The 15,155-nt window shown below is 41.9% G+C and overlaps 1 protein-coding gene across 5 annotated transcripts in view; it reads left to right on the top strand.

Annotated features, from left to right (window-relative positions):
• Positions 1–4,145: 4,145 nt before the first annotated feature.
• Positions 4,146–15,155, top strand: part of ell2 (elongation factor for RNA polymerase II 2) — a 61,990-nt gene continuing 50,980 nt past the window's right edge. For 2 of the 5 annotated variants that reach the window (XR_006083798.1, XM_042324692.1), the window contains exon 1: positions 4,146–4,508. Coding sequence is in view for 3 of the 5 variants with exons in the window: in XM_042324692.1 (XP_042180626.1) it covers positions 4,377–4,508 (132 nt within the window). In the remaining 2 variants the exon portion in view is untranslated. The remainder of the gene's footprint in view (positions 4,509–15,155) is intronic. The other 3 variants (XM_042324690.1, XM_042324689.1, XM_042324691.1) reach the window with 2 other exon arrangements.

Genomic DNA, 15,155 nt, shown 5'->3' with positions numbered 1-15,155 from the left:
CGGGGTGAACAGGCAGTGACTCGGGTGGTTGTTGTCCTTGATGATCTTTATGGCCTTCCTGTGACATCGGGTGGTGTAGGTGTCCTGGAGGGCAGGTAGTTTGCCCCCGGTGATGCGTTGTGCAGACCTCACTACCCTCTGGAGAGCCTTACGTTTGTGGGCGGAGCAGTTACCGTACCAGGCGGTGATACAGCCCGCCAGGATGCTCTCGATTGTGCATCTGTAGTTTGTGAGTGCTTTTGGTGACAAGCTGAATTTCTTCAGCCTCTTGAGGTTGAAGAGGGGCTGCTGTGCCTTCTTCATGACGCTGTCTGTGTGGTGGACCAATTCAGTTTGTCCGGGATGTGTAGGCCGAGGAACTTAAAACTTACTACCCTCTCCACTACTGTCCCATCGATGTGGATAGTGGGGTGCTCCCTCTGCTGTTTCCTGAAGTCCACAATCATCTCCTTTGTTTTGTTGACGTTGAGTGTGAGTGTGAGGTTATTTTCCTGACACCACACTCCGAGGGCCCTCACCTCCTCCCTGTAGGCCGTCTTGTCGTTGTTGGTAATCAAGCCTACCACTGTAGTGTCATCCGCAAACTTGATGATTGAGTTGGAGGCGTGCATGGCCTGCAGTCGTGGGTGAACAGGGAGTACAGGAGAGGGCTCAGAACGCACCCTTGTGGCGCCCCAGTGTTGAGGATCAGCGGGGTGGAGATTTTGTTACCTACCCTCACCACCTGGGGTCGGCCGTCAGGAAGTCCAGTACCCAGTTGCACAGGGCGGGGTCGAGACCCAGGGTCTCGAGCTTGATGACGAGTTTGGAGGGTACTATGGTGTTAAATGCTGAGCTGTAGTCGATGAACAGCATTCTCACATAGGTATTCCTCTTGTCCAGATGGGTTAGGGCAGTGTGCAGTGTGGTTGAGATTGCATCGTCTGTGAACCTATTTGGGCGGTAAGCAAATTGGAGTATGTCTAGGGTGTCAGGTAGGGTGGAGGTGATATGGTCCTTGACTAATCTCTCAAAGCACTTCATGATGACGGAAGCGAGTGCTACGGGGCGGGACGGTAGTCGTTTAGCTCAGTTACCTTAGCTTTCTTGGGAACAGGGACAATGGTGGCCCGCATGTGGGAACAGCAGACTGGGATAAGGATTGATTGAATATGTCCGTAAACACACCAGCCAGCTGGTCTGCGCATGCTCTGAGGACCCGGCTGGGGATGCCGTCTGGGCCTGCAGCCTTGCTAGGGTTAACACGTTTAAATGTTTTACTGTTGGCTGCAGTGAAGGAGAGTCCGCAGGTTTTGGTTGCAGGCTGTCTCAGTGGCACTGTATTGTCCTCAAAGCGGGCAAAAAAGTTATTTAGTCTGTCTGGGAGCAAGACATCCTGGTCCGTGACGGGGCTGGTTTTCTTTTTGTAATCCGTGATTGACTGTATTCCCTGCCACATACCTCTTGTGTCTGAGCCGTTGAATTGTGACTCTACTTGGTCTCTATACTGACGCTTAGCTTGTTTGATTGCCTTGCGGAGGGAATAGCTACACTGTTTGTATTCGGTCATGTTTCCAGTCACCTTGCCCTGGTTAAAAGCAGTGGTTCGCGCTTTCAGTTTCACGCGAATGCTGCCATCAATCCACGGTTTCTGGTTTGGGAATGTTTTAATCGTTGCTATGGGAACGACATCGTCAATGCACTTTCTAATGAACTCGCTCACCGAATCAGCATATTTGTCAATGTTGTTGTTGGAAGCAATGCGGAACATATCCCAGTCCACGTGATTGAAGCAGTCTTTAAGCGTGGAATCAGATTGGTCGGACCAGCGTTGAACAGACCTGAGCGTGGGAGCTTCTTGTTTTAGTTTCTGTCTGTAGGCAGGGAGCAACAAAATGGAGTCGTGGTCAGCTTTTCCGAAAGGAGGGCGGAGGAGGGCCTTATATGCGTCGCGGAAGTTAGAATAGCAATGATCCAAGGTTTTACCAGCCCTGATTGCGCAATCGATATGCTGATACAATTTACCACACCTTCCCCTTCACTTAGCTTGCCCTAACTAACTTCCATTTCACCTCTAGCACTCGACCTGGCGTACTGCTCACTCTGTTTGTACTTGCCACCAGTCTTCGCCCCCCTATCTCCTTTTTTTTATCCCCATTTTCATTAAATTCAACCTCAACCGTCCTCATTTTCTTCAATGGCTTCTTCCTCTTCCATTCCTGACAGCTGAAACAGAAGAGTGTCTCGTGCAGCAGTTAGTCCCCACACTCATAACAGAAGTTCCTGTGGTTCCCGCTTGTCTCTGTAGCCTTTTTACACTCGACTGTCCCCAAAAAATCAACGCTCCTCTGATCCTGCAGTAAGGAGAGGGAAGTACCTAGATAGTGCCTCCAAAATCAAGCCAGTGTTACAGCTAAGCACATTTATTGTAGGCAAGTTATTTTCACAGAAAATATACAAATAATTTTTTTACCTGCTTTTACCTGCATTTTTTTACCTGCCAATACCTGCTGGCCACGCAGTCGTGGGTGAACAAGCAGTACAGGATGGGACTAAGCACACCCCATTGAGCTTCATAACAACATAGGCCTACTGGTAAATGCACAAGGGGGTACTTCGGGGGTACTCTGGTATAAGCAAAATATGTAACCAAAAAAGGTTGAGACTGCTCTTCCATGGTTACTGGTTTGGCCATTATGCCTCTAATATACTTACTTACTTACTTACTCAATTTATTGTCCCCATGGGGACATTTTGTTGCAGTGTCATGTACACATTTAAAGTGGCGTCTAAATACAAAACCAAATTGACAATACAACTTTCATAACAGTTACGCACCAATAAAAATAATAATAGTAAGAAATAAGAAGTAAAACATGAAATAAAAAAGAAGAAAAGACTGGCTGAGTCAATGGGAACATTTGCCCAAGCTATTTAGGAGGGATATCACACCTGGCACAAATGATTGTCTCGTTCTATTTTTCCTGCTGAGGGGTGCCCTATACCTGCGCCCAGAGGGGAGTAATTCAAATTCCAGGTACAGGGGGTGACTTGGGTCTAAAATTATTTTGTGAGCCTTACAGAGGGCCCTGAACTTAAACATCTCATCCAGGCCTGTCTGTTTGACTCCAAGTATCCCATGTCAGGGTTCTGTTTGTTGACTTTTCTTCTGCCTTCAACACAATCCAGCCTTACATTCTGGCACAGAGACTCATTCGGGACTTCTACTTAGATGGGGGGCTGGTTTTGTGGCTGCTGGACTTCCTGAGCCAACGCTCACAGAGAGTCAAAATAGGTCCCCATGTGTCAGATATACGCAATACCAACACAGGCTCTCCCCAGGGATGTGTTTTGTCCCCACTTCTGTACATCTTGTACACTAATAGTTGTACTAGTTCCCATACAGACAGACATCTCGTTAAGTTCGCTGATGACACTGACTTGATCAGCCTGTTGCATGATGATGAGGAACACCATGGCCCGGTCCTAGATGACTTTGTAGAGTGGTGTGAGGAATCACACTTGGTCCTCAATACCAACAAGACCAAAGAGACGTGCATAGACTTCAGGAAGTGTACAACACCTACCTCTGCAACATCTATCAGAGGTCAGAATATAGAAATTGTAGAGGAATATAAATATATGAGTGTCCTTTTGGACAATAAGCTTCAGTGGAGTAAATGTACAGACCTGATCTACAAAAAGAGCCAACAAGAGACTGTACTTTCTAAAAAAGTTGGCTTCTTTTAATATAGACTGTACTATACTGACTCTGTTTTACAAATCCTTTATTGAGAGTATTTTAACTTTTTGTATTGTTTGTTGGTTTGGCAATGCCACTGTCAGCCAGAGAAACATGCTGAGAAGGATTATTATACTTTACTATGGGGGTCTCATCTTTATGAAACCCTACAATGAATATATATTGTTTTCACTATAAATTATTGTAAGAGAATCTGGATCATGTCAGTGAAAAGCAATGGAAAAAAATCTTTGAATTTAAAAGTAATACCTGTCAGTAGTAAATAAATGTCAAAGATAAAAACTTTGTAGGTGTCAGTCAGCAGCATACATTTCCACTAATTCCAAGTGGACATTATGATACCGTATTTTTCTATGACGTAGTAGTGGACAGACCACAGCTGATTCGATCCATTCCTTTCACTTCTCAAAAGAATGAGTTCTACAACGACAAACTCTAGCATTCATACACTGAGGGAGTGAAGTCTGAGGAGGGCTGAAATTACATATGGTTATTAGAGAGGAAAGAAAAAGTAAGCCCAATCAAAAGAAAAAAAAATAGAACAAGCCCTTGGGGGAGTCCCTCCCTTGAATTAGAGGTAGAGTATCTATATGCTCGGACATAAAACCCAGACGATGGTAGAGGGTTGGTAAAGATGGCGGCGCTCTCCGTGGATGGGAGGTATGGACTGAATTGTGGCCGACGGAATACAGACCACGTTACTGTATTGCACGTAAAATTGACAGAGACAGCTTTCAGAGCGATAGAAAAGTACCAAACCTCTAAGGTAAAGTTGAATACATGTCTTATAGCTTACCTTATACAACTACCGATGCTATCAAAACTGGTGAACTAACTGCCACGCACAGTCGGGTTGAGCAAACGTTATTCAAATTACCTTGCTAGTTAACGTAACTTACTGTCAAACCAATAATGCATATGCCATGAAGTGAGTTAGCAATTTGTGGATTACAAATCAAAGTTTGAGAGAAATGGATGTGTGTAGTCGATGTACTGTAGCTAGCTACATCTGTCAATGTAGCTTACGTTAGCTGGCTAACCAAATGTAATTTCCCCAACAACAAAAAAAGTAACCTTTACCCCAGCCAAGTCCACTTTTTTTCTACTCAAGTCCGTACTGAAATGTGACACTAATCGCACTGTTTGGTGAAATCGATGACTATTTTGATAGCAATTTCGCGTGACATCTTTACTTAACTTTAGCTAATTTACCATATGTTCTTAAGCCACGGATTGGCACTGCAGTCAGTATTTTGGCGTTTTGGAGATGTTAGGAAATTATATATATATATATATATATATATATATAATTTTTTTTTTTAGCTAGCTAACTATCGTAACCCTTGATCATGACCCTGTTCCATTACACATTACAGTAGCTAAGTCATTGGACGAAGGCGTCTTCTGTACGGGGGAGTTTTGTTAAGAGCACCGATGCTTGGTCTGAACACTAACACGCATCAGTTGTGGTAGCATGATAAGGACCTTAACTTTCATATCAACTAGAAACAATTTTCAAAGAAACATGACGTTAAATGAATACACGCCATTATAGGGTTAGTGTTCCCACACGGCCATATCCCCATGTTACAGCGTGTGTTTACGGAAGACCGCTAAAACAGCAAAATACTCCCATCTAAACGTGAAGTCGATTATCAATTGCGATATGATTCTAGAAACATTAAAGCCCTTTAATTTCATATCACATCAAAATAATTTAACAAATTCAAAATACACACATACTGTACTTTTCAGTGACAACACCTTTTTGCCTGCCTTCCATTACACACAGGAGTTCAGAGCATGCTAGATAGTAAATTAGCACTACCTCTGAAAACAAGATATAATAAGGTCCTTGGACCTTAAAGGTGCAATATGCAGGAAACGTTGCTAAAATTATAATAGTTTGCCTAATGTCAGTTTGTGACAGAACAAGCTGCCATTGTGTGGAAAATAATTATACTGTCTAAACTAGAGGTCGAGTGATTATGATTTTTCAACGCCGATACCGATTATTGGAGGATCAAAAAAAGCCAATACCGAATAATCGGCTGATTTAAGTTTATTTATTTAAAAAAAAAAATGTATATAATAATGACAATTACAACAATACTGAATGAACACTTATTTTAACTTAATATAATACATCAATAAAAATTAATTTAGCCTCAAATAATGAATCATGTTCAATTTGGTTTAAATAATGCAAACACAGTGTTGGAGAAGAAAGTAAAAGTGCAATATGTGCCATGTAAAAAAGCTAATTTTTAAGTTCCTTGCTCAGAACATGAGAACATATGAAAGTTGGTGGTTCCTTTTAACATGAGACTTCAATATTCCAAGGTAAGAGTTTTTAGATTGTAATTAATAAAGTATTTATGGGACAATTTCTCTCTATACCATTTGTATTTCATATACACTATTATATGTTAGACTATTGGATGTTCTTATAGGAACTTTAGTATTGCCAGTGTAACAGTATAGCTTCTGTCCCTCTCCTTGCCCCTACCTGGGCTTGAACCAGGAACACATCGACAACAGCGTTGAAGCAGCGTTACCCATGCAGAGCAAGGGGAACAAGCTCTAAACGCTATTAGCGCGCACCCTGCTAACTAGCTAGCCATTTCACATCGGTTACACCAGCCTAATCTCGGGAGTTGATAGGCTTGAAGTCATAAACAGTGCTGTGCTTGCGAAGAGCTGCTGGAAAAACTCACAAAAGTGCTCTTTGAATGAATGCTTACGAGCCTGCTGCTGCCTACCATCGCTCAGTCAGATTGCTCTATCAAATCATAGACTTAATTATAACATAATAACAAACAGAAATACGAGCCTTTGGTCATTAATATGGTCATAACTATCATTCCGAAAACAAAACGTTTATTATTTCAGTGAAATACGGAACCGTTCCGTATTTTATCTAACGGGTGGCATCCCTAAGTCTAAATATTCCTGTTACAATGTACAACCTTCAATGTTATGTCATAATTAGGTAAAATTCTGGCAAATTAGTTCGCAATGAGCCAGGCTGCCCAAACTGTTGCATATACCCTGACTCTGCGTGCAATGAACGCAAGAGAAGTGACACAATTTCACCTGGTTAATATTGCCTGCTAACCTGGATTTCCTTAAGGTAAATATGCAGGTTTAAAAAATATATACTTCTGTGTATTAATATTAAGAAAGGCATTGGTGTTTATGGTTAGGTACAGTCGTGCTACGATTGTGCTGTTTTTTGCAAATGCGCTTTTGTTAAATCATCCCCCTGCGTTGCATTGATTATATGCAACACAGGACACGCTAGATAAACTAGTAATATCATCAACCATGTGTAGTTAACTAGTGATTATGATTGATTGTTTTTTATAAGATAAGTTTAATGCTAGCTAGCAACTTACCTTGGCTTACTGCATTCGCGTAACAGGCAGGCTCTTCGTGAAGTGCAATTTAATCAGGGGGGTAGAGCATTGGACTAGTTAACCTTAAGGTTGCAAGATTGAATCCCCAAGCAAACAAGGTAAAAATCTGTCGTGTCTGCCCCTGAACAAGGCAGTTAACCCACCGTTCCTAGGCCGTCATTGAAAATAAGAATGTGTTCTTAACTGACTTGCCTAGTTAAATAAAGGTATAAAAAAAAATTGGGGCCAAATCTGTGTCCAAAAATACCGATTTCCGATTGTTATGAAAACTTGAAATCGGCCCAAATCAAATTTGATTTGTCACATACACATGGTTAGCAGATGTTAATGCGAGTGTAGCGAAATGCTTGTGCTTCTAGTTCCGACAATGCAGTAATGACCAACAAGTAATCTAACTAACAATTCCAAAACTACTGTCATATAGACACAAGTGTAAGGGGATAAAGAATATGTACATAAAGATATATGAATGAGTAATGGTACAGAGCGGCATAGGCAAGATACAGTAGATGGTATCGAGTACAGTATATACATATGAGATGAGTATGTAAACAAAGTGGCATAGTTAGTGGCTAGTGACACATGTATTACATAAAGATGCAGTAGATGATATAGAGTACAGTATATACGTATACATATGAGATGAATAATGTAGGGTATGTAAACATTATATTAGGTAGCATTGTTTAAAGTGGCTAGTGATATATTTTACATTATTTCCCATCAATTCCCATTATTAAAGTGGCTGGAGTTGAGTCAGTGTGTTGGCAGCAGCCACTCAATGTTAGTGGTGGCTGTTTAATAGTCTGATGGCCTTGAGATAGAATCGGCCATTCCGATTAATCGGTCGACCTCTAATCTAAACTGCTGTGAAATATATTTTCCATAACAGAAAGTATTGTATTTTCAGTTGTTTGAAGCTGGTGTACAAAAGCAAAAGATGCAAAAACAACATTTAAGAACAGGAAGCATAGAAATAACGCACATAGAACAGATCTACCGCACCTGCTTTCATTGAGAATGACAGCTTTATAATTCACATTTCTATGTGAATTTGGTCGGGTCGCCCAAAAAGTTGCATATTGCAGCTTTAAGGAGTAATGGTAACGGGCTCCTTAAGAATACATCTTTGGTTAGGGTCTATCGGTGACAAACGTCCTATAATACTGTAATAAAGGAGATTGCAATCATAAGCTGAATTTATGACAATAGTCAAAATTTAGACAGCCAATCTAGCTAGTTCAGAAAGCAATTATTCTGACTAGCTAGCTTGCTAGTTAACATTAACTTGCTGGCTAGCTATACTAAAAGTTTTAGTAGATACATTAAATTGACAGTCCACTTAAATTATAAAATAAGTTGGCTAATGTTCCTTTTACCTTGAAAATAGTCAGGGGTACTGTTGTCAACAGTGGATGTTAGTTTACTTAGCTAGCCACTGTCACCAGCTGCTACCATTAGGTCAAACCTGTTTAAGATGACTAAATGTGTAGTTTACAAATTCACACCACCATTGTCTACCAATTTTTTTTTTAAATTTAATTTGTTTTTCTTATACATTTGTAGCTAGCTATGTTAGCACGTTTTATGAAATTCTCACCCAAAAATCACCTTTTTATACAAAAAAAAATCTAATTCACTCCGTTGTTACTACTTATCTGCATCAATACATTGGTTTCATTCCAAACTATTTTTGGAATAGCAATACACCTTATTGTAACAATGTTTTGGCTACAGACCTATCCAGTTGCTCCACACTCTGAGTTTGTCAGTGTACGTTATGTTCATGACTAAACTCTTGACTTAAATGTGAATGTTACATTGGCAAGCTCCCCAGGCAAGAAACTTTATTGCCAATCTTTATAATAAATATATAGCATAGGCTACTTGACTGTTTTTATATAAAATTATAGGCCTACTTAACGTTTGATTGGGTTATATGCTGTTTTCTTCAAAATACTAGTCGCTAGGGTTTTCACTCCTTTTACTTCTAATCTTGTGCTTGTTCTCTTAAAGCTACAGTAAAAGTTCATGATAGCATGAATCCGTTTAAACTAGTGCTTTTCAAGGACTTTCTGGGTGGGAGAGGTTCCATTTGCACAATGATTAATATAACTACAGCTATTTTATTGTAAGAAAACATTACATATGTTTGCAAAACAGTTCGCACATTAGACCTACAAGATATTCACAGAAAAGGGCGAACAGCAATATATATATTTTTTTACATAGTTTTGCCCAAATTTAGAAAATCTGAAGCGAATATGTTTTTTCTTCTGTATTGGCCAATACATTTCCTCTGTCTAATTGACTGTCCTGGTGGGCAGTAGTGTTTGTATGTGATGTGGATTTGGTCTCATTCCATGGCTTTGCATTCCAGGCTTTTCTCAGTGGCAAACACAGAATCATGACTCAGGAAAAAAATAGTTGTCACAGTTGCGCAAATCCCTATCACGTCAGCCTCTGGTGATTGTGGGCCCTTACGGACTCTTACCAAACCAATCTGTAGGGACCAAATAAAGCTACCGTGTTAATCCCATGGCCATACAACCTGTACTATCTGGATGCACTTAACGGGCATCTGGGGCCTGTGATCAACCGAGGCCAGGAGTCCTGGGAAGTTCAATGGACTGTCAACAACATTTACATAATTCCAGCAACAAGCTAGTCAGACTCTGTAGCATATTCCCAGAATGTTCAGGCCAGGGACCAATAAAAACATTTTTTAAAATCCTAATCCAAATGATTGGAAGTTGAGAAACTGGGCCTAAAGGATTTAATTCAGGCACGGTTGGGACTTAGTGTGTTGAATCAAGAAGTTAAGATCTTGTCCTGTTAAGTAGCCTAATTCAAGTCAGTGGTAGAAAGGGTGTCAGGAGGGGATATGGAAAGGAACACTGCCTTGGCCAATAGGAGCTTAGAACAAGCTGACAACAAGCCAATCGAAGTTGGAAGAAGATGGGAAGATGGCGCCGAATAACATGGCTGACGTTTTACATTCTCCCAATCAATTGTGCAATTATACATTTTTTTGCATTTTGTGTAACTTATTTTTTAACCTATTGTGTACATAATGTTGCTGCTACCGTCTCTTATGACCGAAAATAACTTCTGGACATCAGAAAAGCGATTACTCACCGCAGACTGGAATAAACTTTTTCCTTTAACCAGTCCGACGAGGATATCCTGCTTTCACTGGAACAGGCCCAGATTCACATCTTTTGCATGAAGAAAAGATTCCAGAAAAGGGGACGCAGATCGGGGATCCTTCTGAGAAGCCGGAGACCTCTAAGACCTCTATCAACCAACTCTATAAAGCCATGAGCAAGGAAGAAAATGGTCACCCAGAAGCGGCGCTCCTAGTGACCGAGGACTTTAATGCAGGCAAACTTACACCAGTTTTACCAAATTTTTACCAGCATGTCAAATGTGCAACCAGGGGGGATAAAAATCCTAGACCACCTTTACTCCATACATAGATGCATACAAAGCTCTCCCCTGCCCTCCATTTGGCAAATATGACCATAATTCTATCCTCCTGATTCCTGCTTACAAGCAAAAACTAGTGGGAAGTACCAGTGACTTGCTAAATACGGAAGTGGTTATATGACGCGGATGCTATATTGCAGGACTGTTTTGCTAGCACAGACTGGAATATGTTCCAGGATTCATCCAATGGCATTGAGGAATACACCACCTCAATCATCGGCTTCGTCAATAAGTGCATCGACGACGTCTTCCCCACAGTGACTGTACGTACATATCCCAACCAGAAGCAATGGATTAAAGGCAACATCTGCATCAAGCTAAAGGCTAGAGCTGCCGCTTTCAAGGAGTGGGAGACTAATCCGGACGCTTATAAGAAATCCTGCTATACCCTCAGACGAACCATCAAACAAGCAAAGCGTCAATACATGATTAAGATTGAATCCTGCTCTGACGCTCGTCGGATGTGGCAGGGCTTGAAAACTATTACGGACTACAAAGGGTAACCCAGACGCGAGCTGCCCAGTGATGCAAGCCTACCAGACGAACTAAATGCCTTTTATGCTCATTGAGGCAAGCAACACTGAAGCATGCACGAGAGCACCAGTTGTTCTGGATGACTGTGTGAAGACTCTCTCGGTAGCCGATGTGAACAAAACATTTTTAAACAGGCCAACATTCACAAAGCCGCTAGGCCAGACGAATTACCAGGGCGTGTACTCAAAGCATGCGCGGACCAAGTGTCTTTGCTGACATTTTCAACCGCTCCCTGACCAAGTCTATAATACCTATATGATTCAAGCAGACCACCACAGTCCCTGTGTCCAAGGAAGTGAAGGTAACCTGCCTAAATGATTACCGCCCCGTGGCAGTCACGTCGGTAGCCATGAGGTACTTTGAAAGGCTGGTCATGGCTCACGTCAACAGCATCCTCCCAGACACCCTAGACCCACTCCAATTCGCATACAGCCCCAACCGATCCACAGATGACGTACACCACACCGCCCTTTCTCACCTGGACAAAAGGAATACCTACGTGAGAATGCTGTTCATTGACTACAGCTCAGCGTTCAACACCATAGTGCCCACGAAGCTAAGGACTCTGGGACTAAACACCTCCCTCTGCAACTGGATCCTGGACTTCCTGACGGGCCGCATCCAGGTGGTGAGAGTAGGCAACAACACGTCTGCCACGCTGATCCTTAACACTGGAGCCCCTCAGGGGTGTGTACTTCCTTGTTCACCCATGACTGCGTTGTCAAACACGACTCCAACACCATCAAGTTTGCTGACGACATAACAGTGGTAGGCCTGATCACCGACCATGATGAGACAGAGTATGGGGATTTGGTCAGAGAACTAGCAGTGTGGTGCCAGGACAACAACCTCTCCCTCAGTGTGAGCAAAACCAAGGAGCTGATCGTGGACTACAGGAAAAGGCGGGCTGAACAAGCTCCCATTAACATCGGCGGGGCTGTAGTGGAGCAGGTCGAGAGTTTCAAGTTCCTTGGGGTCCACATTTTTTTTCTTTGTGCAAAAGGCGTGGATCTGGGCCTTTTCCAGTGAAAGCAGGATAACTTTCTCTTCTAACTTGTTAAAGGAAAAAGTTTATTGCAGTCCGCGGTGAGTAAACGCCTTTCTGATGTTCAGAAGTTATTTTCGGTCATAAGAGACAGTAGCTGCAACATTATGTACACAATAAATTGTAAAATAGCACAATTGGTTGGGAGAATGTAAAATGTCAGCCATGTTCTTCTGTGCCATCAAAGATACCGGTAGTTTCCAGCTATGTAGGCTAACTCTCCTTGCTAGCTTACAGATGAAGCTAACATCAATTCACTACCCTAGTCACAAAGCTGATTGTATGGTTTTTCACTTCTCTCACTGTGTGAATGACATCTTTAGGTTTAAAAGAGACCACACACGCTTTTGTAAAAGATGAGATTGCTTCTTCAATGCAACTTTTGTTGATTAGGACAATAAGTCTCAAATGGAATGGAAAATTTTTTTTCATCTGTAGCCCCATGAAATCAGCCAAAACAAGCTCTAACTCAATGCATGAACACTCAGTGAATATGCATTCACCTGTATTGTAAATAGGCCTAGGCATCATCTTGATTTATCCAGTTTATCAATAGACACAGTGCCTTGCGAAAGTATTCGGCCCCCTTGAACTTTGCGACCTTTTGCCACATTTCAAGCTTCAAAAATAAAGATATAAAACTTTTTTTGTGAAGAATCAACAACAAGTGGGACACAATCATGAAGTGGAATGACATTTATTGGATATTTCAAACTTTTTTAACAAATCAAAAACTGAAAAACTGGGCGTGCAAAATTATTCAGCCCCCTTAAGTTAATACTTTGTAGCGCCACCTTTTGCTGCGATTACAGCTGTAAGTTGCTTGGGGTATGTCTCTATCAGTTTTGCACATCGAGAGACTGACATTTTTTCCCATTCCTCCTTGCAAAACAGCTCGAGCTCAGTGAGGTTGGATGGAGAGCATTTGTGAACAGCAGTTTTCAGTTCTTTCCACAGATTCTCGATTGGATTCAGGTCTGGACTTTGACTTGGCCATTCTAACACCTGGATATGTTTATTTTTGAACCATTCCATTGTAGATTTTGCTTTATGTTTTGGATCATTGTCTTGTTGGAAGACAAATCTCTGTCCCAGTCTCAGGTCTTTTGCAGACTCCATCAGGTTTTCTTCCAGAATGGTCCTGTATTTGGCTCCATCCATCTTCCCATCAATTTTAACCATCTTCCCTGTCCCTGCTGAAGAAAAGCAGGCCCAAACCATGATGCTGCCACCACCATGTTTGACAGTGGGGATGGTGTGTGTTCAGGGTGATGAGCTGTGTTGCTTTTACGCCAAACATAACGTTTTGCATTGTTGCCAAAAAGGTCCATTTTGGTTTCATCTGACCAGAGCACCTTCTTCCACATGTTTGGTGTGTCTCCCAGGTGGCTTGTGGCAAACTTTAAACGACACTTTTTATGGATATCTTTAAGAAATGGCTTTCTTCTTGCCACTCTTCCATAAAGGCCAGATTTGTGCAATATACGACTGATTGTTGTCCTATGGACAGAGTCTCCCACCTCAGCTGTAGATCTCTGCAGTTCATCCAGAGTGATCATGGGCCTCTTGGCTGCATCTCTGATCAGTCTTCTCCTTGTATGAGCTGAAAGTTTAGAGGGACGGCCAGGTCTTGGTAGATTTGCAGTGGTCTAATACTCCTTCCATATCAATATTATCGCTTGCACAGTGCTCCTTGGGATGTTTTTGGGATCCGGGATCCTTGGGATCCGGCTTTAAAAATCTTCACAACAGTATCTCGGACCTGCCTGGTGTGTTCCTTGTTCTTCATGATGCTCTCTGCGCTTTTAACGGACTTCTGAGACTATCACAGTGCAGGTGCATTTATACAGAGACTTGATTACACACAGGTGGATTGTATTTATCATCATTAGTCATTTAGGTCAACATTGGATCATTCAGAGATCCTCACTGAACTTCTGGAGAGAGTTTGCTGCGCTGAAAGTAAAGGGGCTGAATAATTTTGCACGCCCAATTTTTCAGTTTTTGATTTGTTAAAAAAGTTTGAAATATCCAATAAATGTCGTTCCACTTCATGATTGTGTCCCACTTGTTGTTGATTCTTCACAAAAAAATACAGTTTTATATCTTTATGTTTGAAGCCTGAAATGTGGCAAAAGGTCGCAAAGTTCAAGGGGGCCGAATACTTTCGCAAGGCACTGTAGCTACCATTATACGTGACCTGTTGACGTAATCTGACTACATGTGATTTACTTTATTATGATCAGATATACAGTGCCTTTGGAAAGTATTCAGACCCGTTGACTTTTTCCACATTTTGTTAAGTTACAGCCTTATTCTCAAATGGATGAAATAAACAGAAATCTTCAAACCGGTTTATGTAAATCTTTGCTAATGTATTACTTAAGTATCCTGTTTCCATTGGTCACCCTTGAGATGTTTCTACAACTTGATTGGAGTCCATCAATCTTAAATGGAAGAAGTTTGGAACCACCATTACTCTTCCCAAGACTTTCAGACCATGAGAAACAAGATTATTTGGTCTGATGAAACCAAGATTGAACTCTTTGGCCTGAATGCCAAGCGTCACTTCTGGAGGAAACCTGGGAACATCTCTACGGTGAAGCATGGTGGTGGCAACATCATGCTTTGGGGATGCTTTTCAGCGACTGGGAGACTAGTCAGGATTGAGGGAAAGCTAAACTGAGCAAAGTACAGAGATCCTTGATAACCTGCTCAGGACCTCCGACTGGTGAAGGTTCACCTTCCAACAGGACAACGATCCTAAGCACACAGCCAAGATAACACAGGAGTGGCTTTGGGACTAGTCTTGAGTTGCCCAGCCAGCGCCCGGACCTGAACCCGCCCGAACATCTCTGGAGAGACCTGAAAATAGCTGTGTAGCAATGCTCCCCATCCAATCTGACAGCTTGAGAGGATCTGCAGA

The sequence above is a fragment of the Oncorhynchus tshawytscha genome, linkage group LG07 (genome assembly GCF_018296145.1).
Source record: "Oncorhynchus tshawytscha isolate Ot180627B linkage group LG07, Otsh_v2.0, whole genome shotgun sequence".
Lineage (NCBI taxonomy): Eukaryota > Metazoa > Chordata > Actinopteri > Salmoniformes > Salmonidae > Oncorhynchus > Oncorhynchus tshawytscha.
The sequence above is the reverse complement of the archived record's forward strand: the minus strand, read 5'-3'. Positions and strand labels throughout refer to the sequence as shown.